General features: G+C 45.6%; 1 protein-coding gene across 7 annotated transcripts in view; it reads left to right on the forward strand.

Moving 5' to 3' along the window:
* il1rapl1b (interleukin 1 receptor accessory protein-like 1b) overlaps window positions 1-27,500 on the forward strand; it is a 297,593-nt gene that overhangs the window by 80,452 nt on the left and 189,641 nt on the right. For 4 of the 7 annotated variants that reach the window (XM_048235266.1, XM_048235270.1, XM_048235267.1 and 1 more), the window contains exon 3: window positions 12,003-12,047. The exons of the other annotated variants lie outside the window; for them this stretch is intronic. In XM_048235266.1, coding sequence (XP_048091223.1) covers window positions 12,003-12,047 — 45 coding nt within the window. The remainder of the gene's footprint in view (window positions 1-12,002; window positions 12,048-27,500) is intronic. 7 annotated transcript variants of the gene reach the window in all.

A 27,500-nucleotide genomic window follows, 5' to 3' on the forward strand; every position in this document is an offset into this window, starting at 1 on the left:
TGAATCTGACTCTGACTCTGATTAGTGGCAACCTGGCAATCCGGAGCAGATAGCTACTGACGCAGCCATGTAGAACAGTGAAACACTGCAAAGTCATAATATTCACACTTATCTCTAAATACATAGTCACACACAGATATACACAGGGACAGTACAGATATCATACAGTCATTATAGAACCATACTTTTAGTATCAAATTGACCCACTAATGAGAAATGCAGAACATTAAACCACATATTGGAATATTGGGCATAATGTTCTCTCAATACACAATTATATAAACACAGCTTCAGACTCTGGATACACTCTTATGATGCAGAGTGAGATATATATATATACACATTTATATAAACACAGAGTAGCAAAAAGAGACTAAACTCTTCAACTTTGCCGGAGGGGGAAACACTGAAGTGTCTGCGTCAGAAGATCACTGCGGTTCCCCTGCACCGTTTCAGGGAGAAGAGTCTGTTCTTGTGGTGTAGAGGAATGAGATGCTGCGTAATTTCAGATGTAAACACAAACGAGCTATGAGGCCTTGCTTCTCTCTCTTTCTCTGTCTCTCTATCTATGTTCCTGTCTTTCCGTGTCTCTACCTCCCTCTCTTTTCTCCTGCACTCTTTTCTCTCATTCTCCACCTCTCCTGTTCTCTCGTTTTCTCTGTCTGGCTCTCTCCTTTGCAATCTCTTCTCAGTCGCTTCCCCTTCCCTTCCTCTCGCTAGCATAGGCGCGCAATAGGCCCCAGCAGGACCGCCGCGGAAAGCCCGGCATCCATCACCGAGATTGGGGTCCCACGGCGTGGCCCCAGCCCCTCTCTTCCATGCCGGCTCCATATGCCACGCGCAGATGTTCTCGCCTCCACGACTCGGGCCCGCTCCCATGTGGGCTGTCAGTGGTAGAGGCGATCAGCGGCCTCGAGAAGCTGGAGAGTCACGCTCGGGGCAGCAGCGACGCCGGCGGCGGCGGTGGTGGTGGGCAGTGGCGGTGATGGAAAAATGGGGGTGGTTGTGTCGGGGCGACGGCGAACGGCGGACAGCGAACGGCGACGGCGTTGGCAGCAGCGACGACAGGAAGATGGGCAACGGGGGAGAAAGCTGTACCTGATGCCAGTTTCCCCTGCGGGCACACATCCGCACAAACACTCACACAATCAGACACACACAAAAACACACACACACACACACACACGCGCATACCACCACCTCTCCAGTTGGCACGTAGCGGGCAGAGAAATTGCATCCGTGTATCTTTTGATAGCCGAGAGATTGGGGAGCGACGAGTTTACCCATGTTCCTCGCGCCAGCCACGATTGTTTGAGGAGCGGCGGGAAGGTCAAGACAGACAGTTTGCTGATGAAAGTATCGCTCAGGGGAATTTTCTCTCCCTCCTCCACCCTCACCCCCACCCGTCCATCTCCTTCTCCTCCTCAAGCCATGAAGTCCTGTTGGCGGAGGGTCCAAAATGTCAACTGGCAAATTTAGTCTGAAAGCGATAACTTGGAACATAATGTGAGAGAAACGTCTCGGGCTGGAGACGCAGGGAATACATAAACTCGGCTATTAGCCCATCGCAAACGGAGGGGAGGAGGAGGAGGAGGAGGAAGAGTAAGGAGAAGGCAGAGGGAGACTGTTTCTGCTCAAAGTCAAAAGCTCCAACGTAGCGTAGCGCGGCGGCTAGCATCGTGGCAGCTCTCCGCTCCGACTGTAATCTGCAGAGATTAATTGAACATGATATCTGTTTCAATGCTCTGATTTCCACCTCATGGCGCATGGAGATGGGGCAACACTCTGTGCGCATCCACAAATCAATTCAGCTTTTTGATTGGATGTATTCCTTGTGATGCAAGTCTCTAGCTGTGCACCTGCAGGAGATGTTCTGACTGAAAAGGTCCTTGGCTGGTGCAGTGTGTGTGTGTGTGTGTGTGTGTGTGTGTGTGTGTGTGTGTGTGTGTGTGTGTGCGTGTGTGTGTGTTGGGGAGACGGGGTTCTTTTTCTCCATCTGGTCAGTCGATTGTTCTGAAGGATACTGTTGGATGCTCTGAGAGTGTGTCTGTTGGGCTTCTTTCTTGGATCTATACATCACGATCCACCACCCTCCAACCCCCACTCTGTCCCTCACCTCCTCTCCATCTCTCTTTCACACTCTCACTTCCTCCCTGGCTTCAGTAAATAACAAACAGAGAGTCATAGTTCGCTCAGTTGATGAATACAGCACTCCAAAAACATGCAGCAGGTAAAGTCAAGGCCACTGTCTCCCTCACTGGACCCCAGAGCTTCCAGAGCTTCCAGGCCTCACCATGGGAACCCACCCTCCTCCCTCTCCCTCTTTCTCCCTCATCCTCCCCTCCCCTTGGCCCCTATAGGCTCATAGGTGTCCCCTCAGGGTCACAGTTAGGCAGTTAGACAAGCGAAAGGCAGCAAAGAGTGGGATCGGGGAGCAGAACTCAAATAGCACCATAGGGGGCTAATAGCTCTGCCTCGTCTGTTCTTTACTGCAAACATGCCACTCTTCAGCTACCCACGATGCACCATCACAGCTGTATTGTCATAATCGTATGGGCTCCAAGGACATATATCATCTGGAACAAGAGAGGATGGGGGAGAGAACAGCTCCCATGGGTGCTGCTGTTTGCATCTCTGTGCCTCTTGCTGCACCAGATGTTCACAAAAGCATGTAAGAAAAAAATAAAGTATGTATTTATTTTATTTTATTATACTGTATGTACAGTACACATATAAATGAATACAGAGAGACAATAACCATTAGAAATCATATTAGAGTTTGTCTAGTAATCCGCTTCAGGCCATAAACTGCAATTAAATGCAAAATAAAATATTTATCTGCCAAACCTTTTGCAGAGTGGAAGGAATCCAAATGCAGCACTTAAGGCCCCAATAACCCTTAGAAACGGTGAGCCGCGAATGGTTTGTGTGTGTCTGGTAGTGTGCGTGATGGTGTGAATGGAACGAGAAAAAAGAGAAAAAAGGAAAATAAAAAAGAAAAGCAAGTGTGTCTGCAAGCTTCATTTACTGCCGGACAATTGGTGTACACACATCCGTGGGTGGTATTATTCTCAGTTAACTGACATCAGAGAGGCTCTGTACCATAGACAAATGGGTGTATTAAGAGCAGACGTCGGCCTAATAGGATTGATCCATTCTCCGGGGGTGATCAATGTTCAATTTGATGCTACCTGACCTGAGAAGTTCATCACTGCTGGTGACCTTTACTTTGCTTCTCCTGTTTAATTCTTGCCTCACTTCAGCAATCATGGGCCAGGCCTGCAAAATCAGCCCCGACTGAAGGATGGACTCAAGGAGGGAGGTGTGTGTGGTTATTGTGTGTGTGTGTGTGTGTGTGTGTGTGTGTGTGTGTGTGTGTGTGTGTGTGTGTGTGTAGCTCTCAACTGTAGGTGGAAGTGTGTGTGTGTGCGTGTGTGCGCGCACGCGCGCGTGTGTGTGTGTGTGTGTATGTGTGTGTGTGTGTGTGTGTGTGTGTGTTTGTGTGTGTGTGTGTTTGCGTGTGTGTGTGTGTGTGTGTGTGTGTGTGTGTGTGTGTGTGTGTTTTAGCCCTCAACTAGGTGGAAATGTGACTGGGGGAAAAATTGCAGGCCGTAGAAGAATGTGTTTATGATGCAGAGGAGAGACGTGAGGAGCTAGTGATTGCAACAGCAGGCCTGTCATGTGCACATATTGTATTTCAGGCACGCACATGATACCGCAAATCTGTTTTCTGTGCCACACTGTGTTTTTTTCTCCTACTTTCTATAGTCTGTTTGTGTGCACTGCTGACCACCCAACGATTTGAATGAATTTCTCAAACTCATGCAGATTGAGACAAATGTGTTTTCAGAATCATAAAGCGGAATTGTGTCCTGCCACCCCAGTCATAGATAATGGCTCAAATACGCAAGTGGTTACATGTCAAAGTAAATGGACTCTTTTGGATTGTAGCCTCTGACAATACTGAAAGACAAGGATGCAAAATATCCACAAGGAACTGCATTCTATTACGATGTCTTGTTTAGAGATTGTGTATCACCTACCCGGCTACCATCCACAGCATGCTCTGTGAAAGCACTGATTTAGAAACTGGCACGGTGGGTTGAGTCTAATGTAGTCTAACATTCTTTGACCAGGAAAAGATCTGTAATTGAATTACAGTAATTAGACTTGGAGAACCAGATGCACTGTATGCTGGGTTTATTTCCATACCATTAACATATTTTCCGCTCCATTCCCAGACTGCAGGGGCGCCAGCCCCCGCCCTCATGCCCCCCTATTAATGATTTCTTTGACAGCTTTTGGGCTTCCTGATGCCTTCTGCTTGGTGTTCAGTAAATCCGCAGCAAAAGCGAGGTGAAGTTTAACCCACTGGCTCAGATCAGAGTAACATCTGTCTCCAGCTATCTCAGGAGACTTGGAGAAGAAGGGGCGGGGGCTCTGGCATGGGGCATTGTGTGTGTGTGTGTGTGTGTGTGTGTGTGTGTGTGTGTGTGTGTGTGTGTGTGTGTGTGTGTGTGTGTGTGTGTGTGTGTTACAATAGTATTGTGATTGAGTATTCACAAAATAAGAGAGAGAGAAAGGGAGTGAAGGACACAGAAACAGGAAGCACAGTCAGGGTACAGTAGATGGATCTTGGCTTCACATACTCACACATAGCATCCCCCCAGCACACACACACAGACACACACAGACACACACACACACACACACATACGCACACATGTACACACACACACGCACACACACATGTACACACACACACACACACACACACACACACACACACACACACACACACACACACACACACACACACTCTTTACAGAGCTCTCCAGTATCATTCTCTGCTGTGCGGCGTTGCTGTTGCTGAGGCTGAGAGCCCTCCCGCCTGGAGAGGACTTAAGGCCTGGCCGACTCCCATTAATCTTCAGCTGGGGACCTGGATGCTCGGCCCACACGGTGTCTGTGAGAGATTGCCTCATCCAACGGGGTGGGGTAGGGTGGGTGGGGGGCAAGACAGTACAGACCCCTTCCCCTCCAGCCGCATCTCTTTTGGGTTTCCTGGCCCTTTCGTTGGCTGTAGTCAGGTAGGAGGAAGAGAGATGTGTGTGTGTGTGCGTGTGTGTGTGTGTGTGTGCGTGTGGGGGGTGGTATGTAGAGCCAGAATGCAGGGCAGAGACTCAAAGCACCGGAGCTCATTTGAGCCAGAGCTGATGAGAAACTCTGTGTGGGTGCCCAAGGCCTGGGGGGTCATGGTTAATGACTTCTATGAAACAGATATTTTCTGGGCCGCTTCTTCTTCTAAAAAAAAAAAGATGTCTCGATCCTCAGTTCAACATTCCTGCTGTGAGCTCAGTCACAGACTTCCGTCGCTTATCTCAAGTGTGTAAAAATAAGATCGAGCAACCGCTATTTGTTCCCCCTTGCATAAACATTACTAGTTGCATAGCAACTGCTTGTTGTTGACACACGATGGGGTGTATAGCTTTTAGAGGAGGGATGGCAGTGAAATCCTTCGATCATTAAAAATACATGCTAAGCCATGCACCATGCGACTATATTTACGAAACAATAAAGCGCACAACAGGTGAATACATCTGTGTCGTCTTAATGGAGTGGAACATGGGACTTGTGCAGTGGAGTTTGTCGCAGATGAAGCAGACAGTACTTGTCCTATTTTCCTCTCCATGCGTTTGCTCATTTCCATACATTTGTCATAATGTGAATCTCCAACGAGAAGCCTAAGCACTACTGGAACAAGATGCATTATTTAAAAATCGCACAGATGAGGCATCCTCCGACAGTTGATAGCACAATACAAATTCAATTCTAACCAATCCAAACCCACACAATGGCGGCATATCCCGTTTTTAAATCAGCATGCTAATTATATTAGCACGAACGTTGATGTTTCACCCTGCGAAAGCCTGTCAGTGGTAACACGCCTTTTGAGCTCAGACTGCAGCAGTTATTGATGCAGTGGGATAGTTCCTGGGTTGGGGCTCTAAATCCACACTGGGATCCTCACTCATGTGCCATTGGTGCCAGGATTGGACTAACATCCTGTAGTATACAGTGGAATAGTTCTTTGCATTTGTGCTCATTCACCAGTGGAATTGGGAGAAATAGGATGATACAAAATAGCATATGCAAAAATTGCCCCCAAAAAAAGATAGGAGTTAAAATATCTGGGAAGAGTGCAACAAGAGTTTCATTCTTCAAGTTTTTCTTCTCTTTGTGGCAGCATTTTTAATGTAGCAATCCCCACAGCTAGACAGAGGAGGGAGAGAGAGAGAACGAGAGAGAGATACAGTTGGTGTTAATTATTAAAAAGACTGCAGCAGACAGCGGAATGTGTAACATTTCTTTCAAGATCTCCACAGCCCCATCTCCACAAACCCACCCACCCACCCCTCCCAGCACACACACACACACACACACACACACACACACACACACACACACACACACACACACACACACACACACACACACACACACACACATACACACACACATGCTCACATGGCTCTCCTCCTCCACCCGAGTTGAACACACAGGCACCGCACTGCTGCCCTGGTAAACAGCACGGTCTGTTGCAGCCATTTGCCTCCCACTGCACTCTCTCTCTCTCTCTCTCTCTCTCTCTCTCTCTCTCTCTCTCGCTCACCAATAACCAGCCCTCACCAAAAACACACCACCCTGGGACTCGAGCAGGCTCACAGAAGCCCCACTAATGCTCCACTCTGCTGAGGTGGAGAGAGCTGAAACTGGGATGGAGGTTGGGAGTGAGGGTTAGGATGGGGTTATGGTGGTGGTGCAGGTGGAGGGTGGGATGGTTAGAGGAGGATACAGAGAAAAGCCAGTTGGGAGGGGAAAGATAGTGCCCCACCACAGCAGCATGAGAGAGAGCTCGCCCGAACTTGAGGCGCAGATATGTCAGAGCAAGGTTAATGTCAGGAGCAAGCAGCAGAAGAGAAACAGCTCTCACACAATTTTTCTTTAAGCGGAAAAAAAGAGAGGCTTGTTGAAATCGTATTCAAGGGCTCTTATGGCTCCCATTTTGACCGTCCTTTGGCTAACAACTGTACAGCAATTTTTCAGCCTTGGAGAAAAACGTTTTAGCAACACAAATAGCACACACACTTTTTTTTGTTCATCTAAAAATGGTCCTGTCTCTGGATGCAGGTGTAAAACATTCAACTTTTTTAAGAAAGTTAGCAAGGCACTGGGGAGTGTAGAACTGTTTGTTCTTGCCACACCATAGCCACCCAGCCCAAACCCCTCTCTGTGCACACACACACACACACACACACACACACACACACACACACACACACACACACACACACACACACACACACACACACACACACACACAAACACAAGCCCACCTTCCTTTCCCCACTCAATCTCCCAGCCTCCCGACAGAGAAACACATGCGAGTCAGTCAGCTTAACAAATGGAAGAGGAACTCGTAATTGATTTTGCTTGTGAGCTAATTCAGCCGAGCCCGCTTCCGCCAAAAGCCTTCCATTTAGTGTTTTCCATACTCCAGATAGCAACAGGGCATGCTCCAAAAATAATCATTCGCTCAATATTCTCAGCGTGCACTCACTATTCCTAATCAGCCTAGAGCTTGTAGTTTACACTATTCTCTCCCCCAAAAAAAGCATATTAGAGACGATACACTACATTACTTCCCAGTGTGTTTGTGTGTGTGTTTGTGTGTGTGTGTGTGTGTGTGTGTGTGTGTGTGTGTGTGTGTGTGTGTGTGTGTGTGTGTGCGCGCGTGGCAGGGGGATGGAAAGGAAAGAGGAAGTGGAACCTTTGCTAATGATGTTTGAAGACATGTCATTTTCGTAAGGAGAATTAATGTTGGGGAAGGCGGAAGGGGGTTGATGAAGACACAGTCAATCTTTCCACTTAGCACTGGAACATTCCATAGTAGCCATCTCCTCTTGAATTATCCCCATTTTAACCTCCACTTCCTCTTGTTCCTGCATACTGTAGGCATAAATGCGTATTTTACTTAGGTGGATCCATGCATTGACGTGCATTGGACATGTACCGTGTTTCAGTTGAACACAGTTTTAGTATGGGCATATTAAAAAAAGCTAATACCACAATCATTTAATATCATTTCATATAATTTAATATATTTTACACTCTGGCTGGGGTGTGCCAGCCAAATGCATGACCTCTCCAAAATGTGATGAATTGGAACCCGCATCGAGGCGCTTTGGCTGCCGACACACACACACACACACACACACACACACACACACACACAGCCCTTTCTCAGTTGACCTCAATCCCCTCCTCGGCACAATGCGAAGCTCCGGTCCCTTATTCCCCAAAAACGCCTTTTTATTAGCCTTTCTGCAAGATTGCTCTCTGCCCCTCCGTCTTTGGACCGCAGGGTCCTCATATCTGAATCCTGTGTGCTGTGTGGTGTCCCGGTGCGAAGGTGCACGGTGGCGTTGGCGGCGGCAACGGTGCTTTTTGCATGTAGAGCGAGCAGACAGAGGAGTCACTGAGACATGGCAAGACTAATGGATTCAGCTTGGTGCGTGCGCCCTGGCTCTTCATGTGCAGAAAAAGAATGTGTTCATTGGGTCTTAGCGGTGCCGTGGAGAGGAATGGGGAGACGGATGCGGTGAAATAACAAATCAATGGAATTTCAGTCTTTATTTTTTTCCCCTCCACCCTTTTAGCTGGTTATTTTGGAAAATAGTGCTTTGGTGCAGCTAAAATGTAGGTTAATATGTCAGTTTTTACATCCCAACAGTTAGTTAGCTGGATGAGGTTGTGAATGTACCATATAAACTTGCATGTCTACCATACTGGTGTACGGAGGTCGCCATATTTATGTTTCATTTACCAAAATGTTTCTGTTTGCTTATAGCTGTATTTCATGAAATAGCAAAGATGCTAGTGCTAATCTATGTTATTTTTGAACATTCTTTATATCTTGTCAGTGGCAGTGGCACAAGGTTGTAAGTTCACTTCACTCTCTGCCTCTCTCTGCACATCATTATCAGATACTGTAGAGTTAATTTAGTGTGAAGCATGTCTGCATAGGATCTATGTTACTTACATGCTAAGCTTGACATGGTTGCGCTTGGGAGTATTTCAATTATTAAGATGTGCAAGATAGTTACAGCTGAAGAAACATGTATAATTTTATCACTGATAAACATGCATTACCTCTTTGAGTATGTCCCTTTAAGAATAAATATTTCTTTTTTTCTCCTCTTTTAAAGGTCCATTTTTTATCTCTGGCCTTAAACATTGACTAAATCCCGCCATTGAATAGAATATAAAGTTATTCAATTTGCTTTGGTGTATCATATTAAGCGACTTAAAATATAGGTGGCTGCTGGAACGTTTTGAAAGGCTGCCCTCGTATCAAAGGCTGCTGTGTTAAATATTCTATTTGGTGTAGCTACACAGTGAAATGAGCTCTAGTGGCTTTCGCTGGACAACATACAATTTGAGGTAAATTGGTTTGATACACTCTTCTCATACAGGGAACTCTTCCTCTCTCCCTCTCTTTCTCTCTCTCTCTCTCTCTCTCTCTCTCTCTCTCTTCGCCTCTTTTGTTGATGGCTGCTAAGATTGTAGTGGCTTTGCAGTTTAGCGTCATGGTACCTTATGATGGTACCTTCTGGGCAGTATGAGACATGCATTGCACTGTATATATCAGCCCTTTGATGCATACTTGAGGGCTTCTGTGAAGGTCTTGTCAACTAGATGAGGGTTTCTCTCGTGCCCACATCAGAGTTTCTCCCCATCCATCAAGAGAAGAACAGGCCCAAAAAGCTCATACATACCATTTTGCTCTTGGAATAGGTACAGCCACTAAAAAAAGTCCAGTGCAATTACAGTGTCCCCTCAGCATTCTATTAGGTGTGAGATACCCCATAGCACCTTTGAGCGAACTCCTAAAGGATTAGCCCCAAAAGTATAATAAGGTCCAACTGGTTTCCAAATGGATTTTTTAAAATTGGAAAAACCTCAGGTTCTTTTTTTTTTTTTGTGCAAGGGCACAGGTGAATAATATGGGTCGCTGGGTGGGTTTAAGACTAGACATTCTCTATTGCTGAACATTTTGATCCTTTTTTCCCTCAAAGCATAACAGAGATTTGCCCTGGGTGACCTACCCTCCGCATTTAAACACATTTTAGCTTTTACTGTTTATATGCAGGTCACAATCTCTCTAATACGAAGTGGAAATTATATTCAATAATATTATGGTGATAAATCTGGGTGGATTAGATTGACTGCTTCATGGAGAGCAAAAATACACATTGTTTTATTTATTTTTTTTTTAAGTACACCAACTGTAAACAAGGGGCTAAAGTCCCTTTGGGATTATGGGATTGCTGTGCGCTGAAACCACTCGTCTGAGTTGCTGCCTATGCTGTAACCTTTCAGTGTATGTTTTTTTTTGTTCTCACGCTGTCTGCACCATTGTCCTGAAGTAGCTCTTTGTGGGCACTACAACTGGTAGAGTTATGCAAGTGAAACAAACGGCATAGTTTCCATATCTGTAGCATGTTAATGACGCATCTCCCTCAGAGAAATGCAAATACTGGTGTTTTGGATCACTTCATGAAGTCGGGGGAATTGCGCTATGTTTTTTTCATTTGGTGAGTTTGCTAGCCTGTCTTCCCACATTTCCTTTGGAGTTCATATTTTACATTTAAAGTTATGTTTTGTTTATTTATTTATTTATTTTTATTATTATTTTTAAAGGGAGCACTGTAGTTGCCCCGAGGGATAGGGAGGGTGATGTAAAATTGAGAGATGCGCATGAAAGAATTCCAAGAATTCTGTTAGAACTCGCTCACCCTTCTCGTTAGATCACAGATCTCCTGCTTATAGTCTCCTTTGTTGCTTCGCTTCATATCCGTTCCACAGACAAAGAGTTCCTGTTCTGGAGTGGGGTGTGAAAAAACAAAACAATGAAGCAATGGTGCTACCAAGAGTGTGATCAAATACATTTTCCCCTCAACTGACATTTCACTTCAAAGAGACTCAATGCTCAAAGAACACATGGCTTCATACTCTCATGTACATGCGGGCATGCATACATACATACATACATGCATGGAATATGTACACAGGGAGCATGCATATTCAACATGATTCATGTTCTCCCGGTTAATACAACCGATGCAAAGCAGATGAATACCAATCTGCTTGGAAACGAGTTTCAACTGTTCCTCTCCACCCAAACAAATATTGGCCTCTGAAGAACATTCACTCCAGCAGTCTAGATGCCTGGCACGGATATGCAGCTCGTCTACTGCACCTGTTTTCTCTGATATTAGCTGCAATGCATCATGGGACATAAATGGGCTCTCCCATGCCACACACCCCATCCCCCATCCCCTTTGCTGAACCTCAGAAATGTCGCCATCGCTTCAAACGCTAATAATTTCCCTCCTCTACTTTATTACTACCACTGCTATAAAATAACTAATTCTAATGCCCACTGATACTCTTGCTCATAAAAGCCCCTTAATGGATCTTAGCCGTGCTGACAAAGTCCTCGGACCCTATTTGCAGTCGGCACTAATCTGGGTCCCCAGTGCACGCTGTATCCCTCAGCATCTATCAGGAGTCAACTTTTACTACTTCATATATTTGCTGGGGTACATTACTGCAGCGTGTTGATATCAGTAGGAACAAGGCTCAACCCCTTACAGGATGGAAAAAGGAGGGGAGAAAATAAATAAATAAATAAATAAATAGAAATAAGGGCCAAATAGAGGGGCCTGACAATAACACTGCTGTTTTTTTGTTTTTGTTTTTATTTTGCTTTCGTTGTTTATTTGTTTTTGCAGGAGGCTGCTTGGCTTGCCTCCAAGCCAGTGTTCATCTATTCATTCTTTATTTATGACAGAGAATGGCGCTGTGGTGTCACAGTGACCTGGGCATGGTTTTATTTTATTATATTTTTATTTTATTTTATTCTTTTGCCACTGTAGGGGCAGGCGCTCGGGCAGACCTCCTTTTGAACCTCGGCCCCAGAGGTATGTAAAAGGATGTATGGTTATATGTGTGCACACATGAAAGGCATGCATGTCTGTGTGTGTGTGTGTGTGTGTGTGTGTGTCTGTGTGTGTGTGTGTGTGTGTATGTGTGTTTGTTGTTTAAATCCATGTAATGCATTCCCATATAGCCTGTTATTTTGCGCTTGTGCATTAACAGCTTTGGCCTACAGACTGTTCGTTTTTTCATACGATACTGTACTTTGGGCAGCCATGTGGTTTGGTTGAGGGAATGTGATTGCCCTTCAAAACACCCCTGAACTTGTCACTATGATTGGCCATTAGCTTGTCACTCAGTGCCCTGGTAGTAGCAGAAGAATGATGGTTCGTGGTTGTAGTCCTCGCCGTGATGTTCCAGCCGGGTCATGCCTCTTTCCTACATCTTCTCCCTGGCGAGGAGAAGACGGGCCGAGAACAGCCGAGGTCAGAGCATCAGACGCTAAGGAGGCGCGACACCTCAGCCAGATGACCTGTGGCACCCATCATGTCCGCCACTCCTGCAGACACGGGGCACGTGGCGCAGGACGGGATGCTAACGCGGTGTTTTGAAGCCTGCGGTAATCGGCTGTGACACCTATGGGCACCGCGCCCCTCCCTCCCTACTCCAGCACACACTCCCACACACACACACACACACACACACTCTCTAGGACTGAGACTTGGCAGCAAATGAGAGGGAGAGGGAGGGAGAGAGAGAGAGATAGAGAGAGGGATAGAGACAGAGGGAGGGAGAGAGAGAGAGAGAGAGAGAGAGAGAGAGGGAAAGAGAGAGAGAGAGGGAAAGAGAGAGAGAGCTCCTGACCGTCTGTCGCCTTGTTTCCACCCACAGTCCCGACTCGTTTTCCCAGCGACCTCACTTAACACCTCCAGTGCAGCAACAGCGGTGAGCCCCACCTAGAAGCTTTCCACAGAAGTGTCAACTTACATTTAGCCTCAGAGGCAGGTGAGAGGGGCCTCTGAATGAAGGTGTAGCCCTCAAGTGTCTCTCAGAAATTCAGCCCATCTGAAGGGAAAACGTGATGCCTCACAATAGTGGGATAGAATTGAAGTTGAAGACCTCACGGTTCTGCCCTTTTAGAGTCGAATGCTCCACTCTACCATTTTCAGCGGAATCCACGCTATCGCTTATAGAAACAAAATCCTCAATTCACAGTTGGCACGTTGGGGACGACAAAAAACAAGGCACATTTGGCCAGCTCTTCCATTTTTTGAAGGATTAGGGAAGATTTACATGACACAACAATAATCAAGTCCTTCACCTTGGGGACAGGAGTTTTTAATCTTAATTAATTTCTGATTTCTCATTAACATGGTTGGCCACTAGAGCTGTGCAGGATGCTGGTGGCTGCTGCTGGATCAGTGATGGCAGCGTGTGGTTTGTTTTCTGTTCAGTGGAGACCCACAGATCTTTTCACTGGAGATTTCAGGCTCCTCAGGGGACCTGGAAAGAGAGAGAGAGAGAGAGAGAGAGAGAGAGAGAGAGAGAGAGAGAGAGAGAGAGAGAGAGAGAGAGAGAGAAGGGGAGAGAGAGAGAGAGAGAAGGGGAGAGAGAGAGAGAGAGAGAGAGAGAGAGAGAGAGAGAGAGAGAGAGAGAGAAGGGGAGAGAGAGAGAGAGAGAGGATGAGGAATTTGCCCCTTGAGTATCATGTGTGCTGTCATTTGATAAGTCTTTATTTAATTCATTATTCTATATTAATCAATGCCCCCCCTCAAAAGAAAAAAAAACACAACTAAAAAAGTGTCCCCCGTGACAATGATCAACAGCATATGACCCACATTTGAAACTGCTTCTTACTAATGTTTTATGACAGTTTGATGACATTGACAGTAATGTTACTTTTTTTTTAGAAACTCCACAAATATTAAGCATGATAAATACATCAGCTGTCCCGCTGACAGGAGATTCTGTCATATGATCTGAACTATGTGTACGAGTTAAATGTCTCTTGAACTTAAATGTCGGAATGTGCTTGCACATAACACTGTGTCAGTTTGACACGCTAATTACAAGATAACAAACTTCCATGCCAGATGGCTCCCGTTGCTGCGCCTGAGCAGCGCGAGCCAAAGGAGTCCTGCGGTTTGATTTGTTTGTTAGGCTGCAGCGGGAGGCCTCGTGCCGGCGCTACTCCTCTCCTCTTCCAAAGCCACGCCATCGCGCCACGCCACGCCACGGCCACCACGCCACAATCACAGGTAGAGTGCAGAACACGCCGGGGCCGCTTTTTGTCCAGCTAGCCGTAAAGGTCACGGTGGGAGGAGGATGCTTTTGTACTCGAGCATCATTAGCACGTGCCAGTGGCCTTGTCTCACACACACGCACACACACACACACACACACACACACACACACACTCATTAGACTTATAAGGGAGTACTCTTACAGTATGTTCATACACCCCCACCTCAGAAAAAAATAAACAGTGCAAGGAAATAACAGATGACGGATGGTGATGATAGCAAAGCTATTTCTACACTACACACTCAGATAGATGAATAAACTCACACACACACACACACACACACACACACACAAAGCTATTTTTCCTTTCTTCTCTCTCAACATCTGTGTCTTTACCCACTCCATAACTTCAGTCACTTCGCTTCTCCTTCTGCTCGTTTCCTCTCTCCTCTGCATCGGGCCTGTTAGCAGACAGACCTCGCCTGGCGATTGATGTCTGCCAAGCTTGAGCTTGGCGCCTTCCAAATGAACCATACTGCGAAATATAAATGGCCAGCTTTTTCCAGCCTGACCCCTGGTACGTGATCGGCTGGGCCCACTCACTCACCGAAATAAGCGTTGCGAGGCAGACGGAGTGGGTTATTTTTTTTTATATTATTATTTTTTGTGATGAATAACTTATGTAACGCGCCACCGCCACAGCCCTCAGATACAGGAAGCAGCTGTCTGAAGCACTCTTAATTAATCCAACCCTCACATGTTATCCCGCAAATCTTCCAATTGAGAGGATTAGTCCCTAGAAATGGGAGAGGAAGAGAGAGAGAGAGAGAGAGAGAGAGAGAGAGAGAGAGAGAGAGAGAGAGAGAGAGAGAGAAAGATTAGCTAGAGAGGAGAGGGAAAAGGAACGCCAACGTGCATGTGGCACGTTGAAGGAAAGAAAATGCCATTTCGATAAGAGGGAATGAGCTGGAGATGTTGTGATGGGTGATGGTGTGTACCTGTGTCGTGTGCATGCGTGTACGTGTGCGCATGCGTGTGTGTGGTGAGGTGATTATATATTATTTTGCTTTTTGTATACGGCTGTTCAATAAGAATGGAAAAAAAATAAATAAATAAACATGTTGAGCTTGTGCCAAATGTAAATTAGGATGATTATCTACAGTACCAGTGCACAAAGAGAATTATACTCTGTAAAAGAACATCTGACAGAAAACCATGAGATGAATATTCTTAAAAGTACACTGCAGAGGGGGCACAGAAGCACTAAATTGCTCTCAAGTTGAGTGAAAGAGTTTGTAGTGATAAAGTTCGACGTCTTGGCAAGGCAAGCATGTTATGTAGCTTGTTTTTTTTCTCTTTCTCCAAGACTGGCACTCTCTGTTGGAGATTTGTAACACGGATGTGTTTTTTGATGTGAATGCCTTGATTTTTTGGCATGGAATTCGGAATTTAGTTCCCAAAGAGAAAGGGAAAAATGGATTGGGAAAAGGCAGCCGGTATAAAGCCCTCCCCCTCCAGCATCTGGCCGATTGCGAAATGCTTCATTTGCCATGTTTTGTCTCAGCCGCCCTCCAGGGCTTGGTTGTGTCGGCGGCCATTTTTGGAGCCCCCTGTTTGTTCTTCTCTTTTTTTTTATTCCCAAGCCGAGGACTGAGCGCATGTCTGATTCCCTCGTGGAAACTTGGACTGGCCATTTGTGTCTCTTTCTCCACCCCTCCGCCTGACCTAGTTTGGCCAGAGCTTTCTGTGTGTGTGTGTGTGTGTGTGTGTGTGTGTGTGTGTGTGTGTGTGTGTGTGTGTGTGTGTGTGCACATTTTGTGTGTGTATGTGTGTGTGTCAGTATGTATGTGTGTGTGCGCATTTGCATGTGTGTGTGTGTGTGTGTGTGTGTGTGTGTGTTTGAGCAAGCGACAACGTGGGGGCCCAGTAATGATGTCAGCCTGTCGGCTACACTGACACCAGTGCAGGGGTGGACTGCTGTTTCAACACCTCTGGAAATGCTGCGCCATTCACTAATTGGCTTCGAAGCTTTTCTAATATGCATTTTTTTTATTTTTTCCATTTGCCTTGTTTCACATGTGCGGTTTCCAAATGACTGCCATCGCTGGCATCGCTGCTGCTGTTACTGCTGCTGCTGTTGCCACCAGAACGAGGCGAGGGACACAGACGAGATACTTAAACTTGACAGTGCACTATTTCTAATCCGGTTTTTATGAGAGGATATAAACATAACAGGTAAAGTGGTTATGAAAGGCCGAAAAGGAGGATATCTTGACCTCTGACCTTTATCTGCCCCCACCTTCCTTGCCAACCCCCCCCCCATCCCTCTCCTTCTCCTCCCCTCCCTCCATCCTGTCTTCTTCCTTATCTCCCCTTTTGTGTTTCTTCTTTTTCTCTCTCTTTCTCTCTCCCTCTGACTATCTCTCTCTCTCTCTCTCTCTCTCTCTCTCTCTCTCTCTCCCACGGAGGCCTCAGAGATTATTTGATGAGATTGAAACACATTGAGTCTGCCTCTGTGAATTCCATGGATCCTCCCTGCGCCTCCCCGTAGGTATCCAGGGTGGTCCTGATGTACAACCAGATACTACATTTGAAAAGGGATTGTTAAATGGAAGAGAGAGGGAGAGAGAAAGAGTGAGAGAGAGAGAGAGAGAACAACAAAACAGAAAGACGAAATTGGACGAGCAAGGGTTGCTGCTCATTCATAATTCAAACAATGGCTCTGATTTCCCAAATAACAACAGTAAACATTCAATTCTTTGTATTCCATTTCCAGTCGGACAAGGCAGCCGATCCTGAGGCAGGGGAACCATCTGATGACTCCATTGTCATAATTACGACGGCCCTTATTCCCCTCCATTCTAACCCCAGAACAAAGCCTCAAGGCCTCAAGTGTGTGTGTGTGTGTGTGTGTGTGTGTGTGTGTGTGTGTGTGTGGGTGGGGGGGGGGGGGGGCGGTAGATTATTAGCTCTGTTGATGGTGGAGGAGGCGAGCTTAATACACACTAGTTCATTTTAGAGTTGTTTCATCTCTTGAGCGACCTGGAACAGAAATAAAGCCGTTCTATTAAGAAGTAAAGGCCTTTCATTAAAGCTCAATATCGTAGGTACAGTTAAGTCTTGGGCTTATTTGAAAAACACTCCGCACTTGCACTCCCCCGCCACCCCCCAAACTGCTCGACTTGGGCGTCTGGGTAGGAGATGAATGATGCGGGTAGCGTGCGGCGTCACAAGCAGGCTCATTTTAACGGTAATCGTATTGTTTTTTCATGAGGAAAAATACCTCACTGAAGTAATAAAAAGGAGAAATGAGTCTGTGCCCGAGTGATACAGCACACATTATTTAGTGGCTGCTGGGGGAAAGGAAAGGGAGGTGTGTGTGTGTGTGTGTGTGTGTGTGTGTGTGTGTGTGTGTGTGTGTGTGTGTGTGTGTGTGTGTGTGTGTGTGTGTGTGTGTGTGTGTGTGCGTGCCAACAGGGAATTGTTGGGGGAGTTGCCAGGCATGAGAAAGCATAGCGGGAGTTGCGTCTGCTCCATGGAGGCCGTTCCTTATCTTGTGTTGTTTTACGTTTGCCTCTGTCTGCCTGCGTGCGCACGTCCTTGCGTGCTTGTGCGTATGTGTGTGTGTGTGTTTGTGTGCGCATGCATTCCCACACAGCGTCCTGATTGGAGGAAACATTTAGAAGAGCCTCTCTTCCTCCTCTGCTCTCTCAAGCTATTTTAATAAGCAATTGCCCCCCACACCAACCTTTCCCAATCCAATTCGGCCCCTTTTTCCTGCTCTGTAATAAGAACATGTGATGTGTGAATTTTTTATAATGTTATATAAGAATCGGCACCCCTGGAGACCCATGGCCTCCTTTTTATTCATTTGCTTTTTTTTAAAAACAAGCTCGAGAGGAGCGGAATCAGTAGGGAGGAGAGACGGAGATGAGAGAGACGAGAGAAGGAGTGAGAGAATGACTAGAGTGGAGGAAGAGGAAGGGGAGCAGAGGACGGATGAGAGAGAGAGAGAGAGAGAGAGAGAGAGAGAGAGAGAGAGGCAAGATGAGGAGAGGAGAGGAGAGGAGAGGTGTGGTGATGAGGAGAGGAGAGGAGAGGAGAAAGGAAGCAAGGAAGAAGAAAAAAAGAGAGGAGATGAGAGAGGAGAACAGAGGATGAGGAAGATGAGGAGGAGAGGGAGAAGGAGGAGGAAGAGGAGAGGCAATGGAGCCTGTGGGGAGACATCTTCCCATTAAGGAGCAGTAGTCTCTCATCTCTTGTATTGTGTTGTGATGCCTGACAAGAATACTCCAGGGCAACAAGCAGTGCCACGAGAGAAAAGCACTCATCAGCAAGCAATATGCAAATAGAGAGGGCAGGAGAGAGGCTGAGGCTGAGGTGAGAAAGAGAGAGAGAGAGAGAGAGAGAGAGAGAGAAAAGAGAGAGAGGGGAGTGAATGAAAAAGAACTACAGCAGAATGAAGGTAGGAGAGGAAAAGGGTGAGAGTGATGGACAGGTAGAGAGAGAGAGAGAGAGAGAGGAGAGAGAGAGAGAGAGAGAGAGAGAGAGGCAAGATGAGGAGAGAGAGAGAGAGACAGAGAGTGAGAGAGAGAGAGAGAGAGAGAGGAGAGAGAGAGAGAGGAGAGAGAGAGAGAGAGAGAGGAGAGAGAGAGAGAGGAGAACAGAGGATGAGGAAGATGAGGAGGAGAGGGAGAAGGAGGAGGAAGAGGAGAGGCAATGGAGCCTGTGGGGAGACATCTTCCCATTAAGGAGCAGTAGTCTCTCATCTCTTGTATTGTGTTGTGATGCCTGACAAGAATACTCCAGGGCAACAAGCAGTGCCACGAGAGAAAAGCACTCATCAGCAAGCAATATGCAAATAGAGAGGGCAGGAGAGAGGCTGAGGCTGAGGTGAGAAAGAGAGAGGGATAGAGCGAGAGAGAGAGAAAAAGAGAGAGAGGGGGGAGTGAATGAAAAAGAACTACAGCAGAATGAAGGTAGGAGAGGAAAAGGGTGAGAGTGATGGACAGGTAGAGAGAGAGAGAGACATAGAGTGAGAGAGAGAGAGAGACAGAGAGTGAGAGAGAGAGAGAGAGAGAGAGAGAGAGGGAGAAGGTAATGAACTGTGCGGGAAAGAAGATTTGAAGAAATGTAGCCTACAGTATAGTGTGGGGTGAGTCAGGAGAAATATGAAGCGTTTGGCGGCAGGTGTGTGTGTGTGTGCGTGTGTGTGTGTGTGTGTTGGTGCAGTAGGTAGAGCTGGAGTCCCTGCACCCTCAAGGAAGACAGGAGGTTGGTCTCATCCACAGTTCCCTTGCACACAGTGCACCACATTTAACCACATTTTACACGGCACATGTGTAATTCAAGGGCAAATGCATAATCATAGACAATTGCAGTAGCAATGCAAGTCTCTCTCTCTCTCTCTCTCTCTTCCTCTATCTCTTCCCCCACTCCTTCTCTGTATCTATCTCTCTATGCTCAATGAGGATCTCTTTCTCTCTCTTTCTTAGCCGTTACATAACAGTCTGTTTAGCCCCCCCCCCCCAAGAAAAAAAGGGGAAGGGGTTGAGCAGTATGAGCTGTTTTGAGTTTTCATTTTCAAGTTCATTAAAGATTTGGATATTGATCAGCTTACGTCGAGGTCTAGTATTTTGTCGCCATGGTTACTAAGTGTGGCTGGCCCCTTGCCGGCTTAAGGCCGCTGTGGGGGGAAAAGATCAGGCTGAATGCGCTGTCATGCAGTGCTAATGTTGACTCTGCAGTGATGGCTTCAGCCAGACAGACAACACACACACACACACACACACACACACACACACACACACACACACACACACTCACACACGTACACTTACTTGTCCATCAGAGTTGTCTATAATCCTCTTTCCTACAAAGGCGTAGGGGAAAGTTACCAAGAGCAGGGTAAAGTGCATACATTACCATGGTTTTTTTTTCCTTTGCCACATAAGACCCGAGGACTGAAAGTGCTTTGGAGTGATGGACAGCTCGACTCTATCTCTATTCTTTCATCATAAAAGCTAGCTCTATCTCTCTCTCTCTCTCTCTCTCTCTCTTACTCCCACCTCTCTCTCCCTCCCTCCATTTTTCTCTCCTTCCCTCTCTCTCTTTCTGTTTCTCTCTCTCTCTCTCTCCCTTACACACACAGTAGCACACATCATTTCCCACCATCTCGTACTTCATCTTGCTTAGTTTGATTTACGGTCACGTTTCTAGATTGGAGCCCCCCGCTGTGCTGCGAGCGATTTTGTTTTTTCCTTCTGTCACGCCGCTTGCACTTTGACCCTTCACTGAGGGATTTATATTCATTTGTCTTAACGGCTGATTCAGTTTCTTTCCCCGTCCGGATCTCCATCAAGCCTGCTGAGAGAGAGCAGAATATCCATCTGTCAGTGGCTTCGGTGAGGCACCCCCAATCTGTGATCCCTCATGGGACTGCCCCCCGGATCAATCAGATAATTCTCCATTTCCCACAGATGCCTCCTCTCTAATGCCCCTTAGATTGTGCAGGCCATGTTTCAGATTGTAAGCACAAGATATTCTTTATGTCTTGCTGTCATGTGTTTTTGACATCTTTGATCCAATCGCTATATTAGCATCTATATCCTCCGGATGTGTGGTGATTTTATTTGTATTACTTCATGTGGATAAAAGATGGTTGAAGGAGAGACTTCACACTTGCGTAGAGGTCTTTCTATATCAGGTGACTATGAATGATATCCAAATTCCCTGAAAGTACTCACCAAGGTCAATTTGCTTAAAGCTGTCTTCAAACAGACGGCGGGACGCATTCTCCTTCATGGCCCATCTTAACCGCCAGACTTGTCACTTCACCATCATTCTTTCACCTTTGGTTAGTAGAGACAGAGAGAGAGAGAGGCTGACCATAAAGCGCCTCAAAATAGGAAGATGCACCTTTGCCGGATAATGAGGCAGGAAGAAGACGGAACTGGAGTTAGATCGAGAAGAACGGCCAGGCAATTCCGAGCGAAGAAGGGGAAAATATGGCAATCCTCTTTAAAATATATCTGCTGTCCTGACAGCAAGATTAAGGAGCACTGACAGCCGGACTGCACTACCCGATATTGAGTTTTGGACATGTGAGAGAGGGAGATAACTCACCCCGTCAGGTATGAGATTGAGTCGATTTGATTTTCCCTTATTTATGGCCGTACATTCCACTTCAACCATTCCGATTGTTAATCTTGGTCCTGCGCAATATTTTATGTTAAGTCACTGCTACAGATTCCCCGAAATGAACGCCAGGTTTTCTGTGTCCCCGTCCAGTCACTAATCATTCTCTTTCAAGTTAATTATTGATAAACTCCTATTAAGATAGATAGATAGATAGATAGATAGATAGATAGATAGAGGAATGGATATATAGAGGAATGAATACATAGAGGGATAGATAGCTGGATTGGTAGAGAGATGTAGAAGATGAACTATAGTGTGTCAGCGAATGTGTGTGAGTCAGTGAGTGTCTCCTAGTAGGCCATCATACTCCATTACTCTCAGACCAGAATAGACCAAGGTAATGTAAGGTATGCATTCTACTGCTGTCACGACCAATCACACATCAGTTACCTTTGCCTCCGTGCAGTGGGCCATTTGCTATCCTCCAGGAAGGAGCCGTCGCCTCGCTGTACACCACATGCTTGAAAGTGATCGTTTTTACCCCCTTCCAAACAGCATTGTTCCATGTGTTGGTTTACGGCCATTAAAAGAAACGTTAAAATGTCCTCCCCCCTTCAGAGGCCACCCGTCTGTTAATGAACATGCCATTTAGAATGAAGATGAAAGTGTCAGTTAATTATCTGCTAGAAATCGCTGCTAGGCAGATTAATTCTAATAAAAAATAAAATAAAAAAAAATAAGTCATTACACCCCGACTATGCTTGTCAAATGGAAATCAGCAGAAGCTGTTTACAAGACTGGCCTGATAACAAAAATAAATGGAAGGACTTTGCAGTGCAGTCATTATCCTCACGTCACCAACGCTGCCATGCAATTCATTAACCGCAAACACAGATACTATTTTAATTCAAGGTGTTGGGCTTGAGTTTTAAAGCGCTGAAAAGCTGAAAACGTTTTGCCATCTTAATAAGCTCATGGAATTGATCCCCCTTCTCTTTCCCATGCAAAGCGGGTCTCGCTGTCCACATCAAAGACTCCCGCATACATGCGTTAGTAAACTAACGACTGCAGTCATTAGCGAAATAAGGTTTATCCCTCTGCTTATTGGCACGGTCATCCATGGGTCCAGAGGAGAAGAGTTTGCCATTAACAGCGGCTTAAATGGAGAAGGGATAGATATACTAGTGGGGTTATGACGGATTTATACAGAAGGGGTGACAACACTTAATCTACATTTTTATGCCCTCCATTAGGATCGGATCAATATGTAAAATAAATTGTGCAGTAGCTTGACAGACCACAGTATACAGTATGTCCAGCCTCGGTGGGGCTTGTAGAGTGTCCACTCAGTCCTTTAGTGTGTTTGCGTGTGTTGGAAGGGGCCTAGCATGTAGCAATTTGAATCACAGAATTGCCACAACATGTATGTACAAGTAAGACACTTGATAAGCCAGTGAAATAGTACAGACTGTAAAAGTAAATCGAGGAACAGATGTTCACAATAATTCAATAATGGTTATGCTGCAAGTTATTACAAAAGCGGTAATAAAGGTGTTGTTTCAGATGGATTACTGTGCACATGGTTATGCTGGGATGCTGTTATTGTGTGTTATTAGTAGGGAAGAGTATTCATGATCTGTGCAGTGGGCCAGAGTCTTATTGCATTAATGCTATAGGATAGCCGTTGGCTTAAACTCATTTGTGGGTAAGTGAGTGTGTTTGTGTTTGTCTCTCTGTGTTTGTGTGTGTGTGTGTGTGTGTGTGTGTTGCTCTGTTCAGCCACAGCAGTCTGCGCAGACACAAGGCTCTAAAATAGACCTGTTAAAGGACACTGTGTTTAATATGGAACAGACTGAATAAGGCGATGGAGAGGAAAGTAAATGAGAGAGAGGGAGAGAGAGAAAGAAAGGATACAATCAGACCTCCTCAGCGCTGGGGCTGGGGTGTGCGCGATGAGTGTGGGAAACGGTGGTGTCATCCCCCTCTGGAGGTTAGTCCTCTAACTGTAGCCCCGGAGGCGAGTTTATGTTTCCCCTCAAACACCGGCCACCCACACCAGCAGCCTCACTGCAGCATCACCACCACTGAGAGCACACAAGTGAGAACGAGAGAGCACAAGAGGGTGGAGAGAGAGATAGAGAGAGAGAGAGAGAGAGAGAGTAACAGCTATGTCATCACATCTGTAATCAGCATTCATGTATGCGGCTTCCCTCCCACTCCCTCTCGCCCCGCTCATGGAATGCATGAAAAAGGGATCATTTATTAAGGATCTCCTCTTGGCCGGGTGGCGGTGGTGGTGGCGGTGGCTAGGATGGAGGCTGTCCTCCGTAATCAGCGCCCGGGCTGTTTAGTCATGGCCTCACGCGATAATCTCAGGTGACCTTGCCAGAGAGCAGCACGGGACACTGCGGTGCTAGATTAATATGCACAGCTAGAAGTGGACTCTCTCTCTCTCTCCATCTCTCTCTCTCTCTGGCTCCTACCTCTCTGTCCTCTCTGTCTTTTTTCCAACTCTCTTACTCTCTTTGTGTCTCTTCCTCGCTCATACACACACACACACACACACACACACACATTATGTCTCTCTTCCTCGCTCATACACACACACACTGTGTCTCTCTTCCTCGCTCATATACACACACACACACACTATGTCTCTCTTCCTCGCTCATACTGTACACACACACTATGTCTCTCTTCCTCCATCATACACACACACACTATGTCTCTCTTCCTCGCTCACACACACACACACACTATGTCTCTGCAATATCTTTATTTTCTCTGCTTCCCTCCTTTGTGTATTTTAAATCACCCTTCGGTCTTGTTTCATTATGCAGTATATAGGACAGTAGGGTTTTTTTACATGGTGTGTATGTGTTTATTTCTCTTGGTGCTCTTAAATCAGCATAAGTAGGTACAAAGACGTCCACATTTGCACACGCGGGCACATACACACACGCACACACACACACAAACACACACACACACACACACACACACACACACACACACACACACACAAATACATAAACACAAACACACACACATAAAGTTGTATACAGAGAGAGAGAGAGAGAGATAAAGAGATAAAGAGAGAGTGTGAGAGAGAGAGAGAGATACACATCCTGACACACACACACACACAGATAAAGAGAGAGAGAGATACACATTCTGACACACACACACACACACACACACACACACACACACACACACACAGGAAAGGGCAGCAGCTCCCCTGTAATTTTATATGTGTCACCGGCGGTAGGCTGTGGGAAACATGATGAATCAATGCATGAGGAGGAAAGCAGAGTGAATGAGGACGATAAGTTTGGGAAAAATGGAAAAGAAGAACGAGAGAGAGAGAGAAAGAGAAAGAGAGAGGGGGATAGGTAGAGAGAGAAAGAGAGAGAGTGGGATATATAGGACGCAAGGTTATTCTTTGTCACATTTGTTTTGCCCTTTGCATGACGCTTCTCTGTTATTTAATCTGACATTTTCCCCCAATCATCTGTTGAATCAGTCGCTTATATACCTTTGAAGTCCGTGACAATGCTTTTACCTTATGGAGAATAGCAGCACATATTAATGGATGAGGAGCACACACATAACACACAACAAAAGCATGCGGTCCACATTATGCACTTGCCAAAAACAACACAGACACCCACAGCTCTGCTGTAAACCCCTCCAATTTTTGAAAAAAAAAGCAACAAAAAAAAGCATTTTTGGGGGATTGTTTAATTTGGCTCGGATTAATTACACACGGCTTTTGAAAGGAGAGGAGTGATAATGACTTGTCAAACGGGATGCGATTGAACCCGCCGAGAGTGTAAACACGTGCACAAATGGGGAAGATGACATTTTGCAGGCTGTGTTTCCTTGGTGGGAAGATTAAGGGCCTGACAGCTATGCTAACATTCCACATGATGCCGTGATCTACTGGCGAGTACCCTTCCCACACATACACATACACACACACACACACACACACACACACACACACACACACCACACACTCATGCACAGAAACCCCTTCCCTTTAGATATGATTCAGTAGAATAATGTAATATAGTGCTAACTTATATGCATTCATTCAAACGGTGCATATGCTAACAAGTTCATTCTCATCAGTGAAATGATACTGAAAACCAGAAGGGAAAAATCCTGTCACCCAAAGTGAAATTTCTTCTCCTGCCTTGTGTTTGCAGTGGAGTCGACTTTCTAATTAGCTAATTTCATGCGACTGGCACTAATGACACAAATCTGTTGCTTCAGTGGAGGGGGTGGAGTATCACCTACTGCATCCCTCATTGGTACCATCTTGTTAGGATCCAGTCTCACCCATTTGTGTTCTGAAAATGCAGTTAAGACTTGCATCACCATCAAGTAAAGCAATGCAAAGAAGCTGATGAAGGAGCAGATGAAAGAAATTAGGGACTGTTCGTCATTTATTGAAGGGGCCACTGGAGGAAAATAGGGAAGGGTCATGTATTTTTACTTTTTTTTTTTGTCTGGAAGTCACCATCTTTTGTATTCATGAAAACAGCAAAAAATCAAAGTGGCTTGTTTGATTGTTGATTTCTGTCGCCATATAACGTTCTCTTTCGTTCCATAGCTGTCAACATTGAACAATGAAAATAAAGGGATATTTCTCACGCAAAATACAGAAAATGTCAACATTCGTCCCCATTAACGTTGGAAGGGTATAGTGCATGCTTAACATATAAAGCATAGGCCTACTTGTGCTTCATTCATCCACACATCCAGCTCCTAACGTTTTGACAAGCATTTAATTGACCTTGTTCCTGCCCATCTCTAGCTTTGCTGTCTCCATCCTTTCTGTTTTTGTTGTTTGCAAAAAAATATATAGTAGCCTATTTATTGGTAACCAGCAACAAGTGCAATTTGTTAATCCTGTCATTCTCTCTCCTGTGCAAACAGAAATGTGTTACGTTCCAAGTAGCAGTGCGTAATTCTGCTTCATAAAGTTGAACAAATACATTTGGTTATTTCATATAAATAGCCAGTTTATGGTCTACTACAGTGTAGAGTTGTAAGTTATGGTAGGCCAACATGGAGTGAATATACAAAAAGGGGAAATTCTTTGTCTACGTAGCTGAGTAGCCTGATGGTAGGCAGGTGCGCACGTAGACATACTGTACGGCCGAACACTGCAAGCGCCAATGAATCGTGCTCTCACGACAACCACGTCGTTAACTTAAATAGGTTAACATCACTCTAAGTTCGCATTCAAGCAAGCAAAACGATGATTTGAATACATCTGTTTCACTGGAAGGGCAAGGGGGTAACAACAGGACAACACAGAGACAGGCCAGATGGCAGGACTAATGTTGAGAGTATTACAGTAATATGGGATATTCTACAGGAAAATATTAAAACGGCAAGACAGCGAGGGAAAAGTTCAAATACGTGATAAACCCGGAAAAAGTTGGTATGTTAGGTAGTTTTCGGTCCCTGTGATTATTTGTGAAATTGTACAGCCTTTTCAAGTCATTTGAGAAGGAAGGAGTGGTAGCATGGAAGCTCCCAAATTAACGCTCGTCTGAGAAATGGAGTTTTGGATAATGTTCAGCTTCGGTAGCTTTACAGTGACTGAGGAAGCCTAGAGACGAGTCCATAGCAACCAGTTCATGTGTTGAATTTGTTATTACCCAGTGTGCTTTGTTGAATGGTCTCAATGTTTCATTGTTTTATTTCATGTGAATACTTTCTAGAGGAGTAACTTATTTCAAGTAGGCTAATGCAGTTGCAGGAAGTGTGCATTTAGTTTCCATGCTTATTGTGTTTCCACAACAATGTTAGTGAGTAAATCTACTGAAATGGCCACCATCTTGGCGAAGTGTGACGTGTAAGATCAGAAAGCAGAGGTTGATTTTAGAATGGAGCGTGGGCGGAAGATATCGACAATTAGCCGGGGAGGGTCATGTCTTTTTTGAAACGTCTGCTAGAGGGTTATTGAAAAATATCTTCCAGGCAGGGGAGGGTCATGCAACTTTTGATTAAAGCACTCAAAATCCCTCCGGTGGCCCCTTTTATAAATAACGGAACAGTCCCTTAGGATTCTTTAGCCAGCTTGCTACTTGTTA

The sequence above is a fragment of the Alosa alosa genome, chromosome 23 (genome assembly GCF_017589495.1).
Source record: "Alosa alosa isolate M-15738 ecotype Scorff River chromosome 23, AALO_Geno_1.1, whole genome shotgun sequence".
Classification (NCBI taxonomy): domain Eukaryota; kingdom Metazoa; phylum Chordata; class Actinopteri; order Clupeiformes; family Clupeidae; genus Alosa; species Alosa alosa.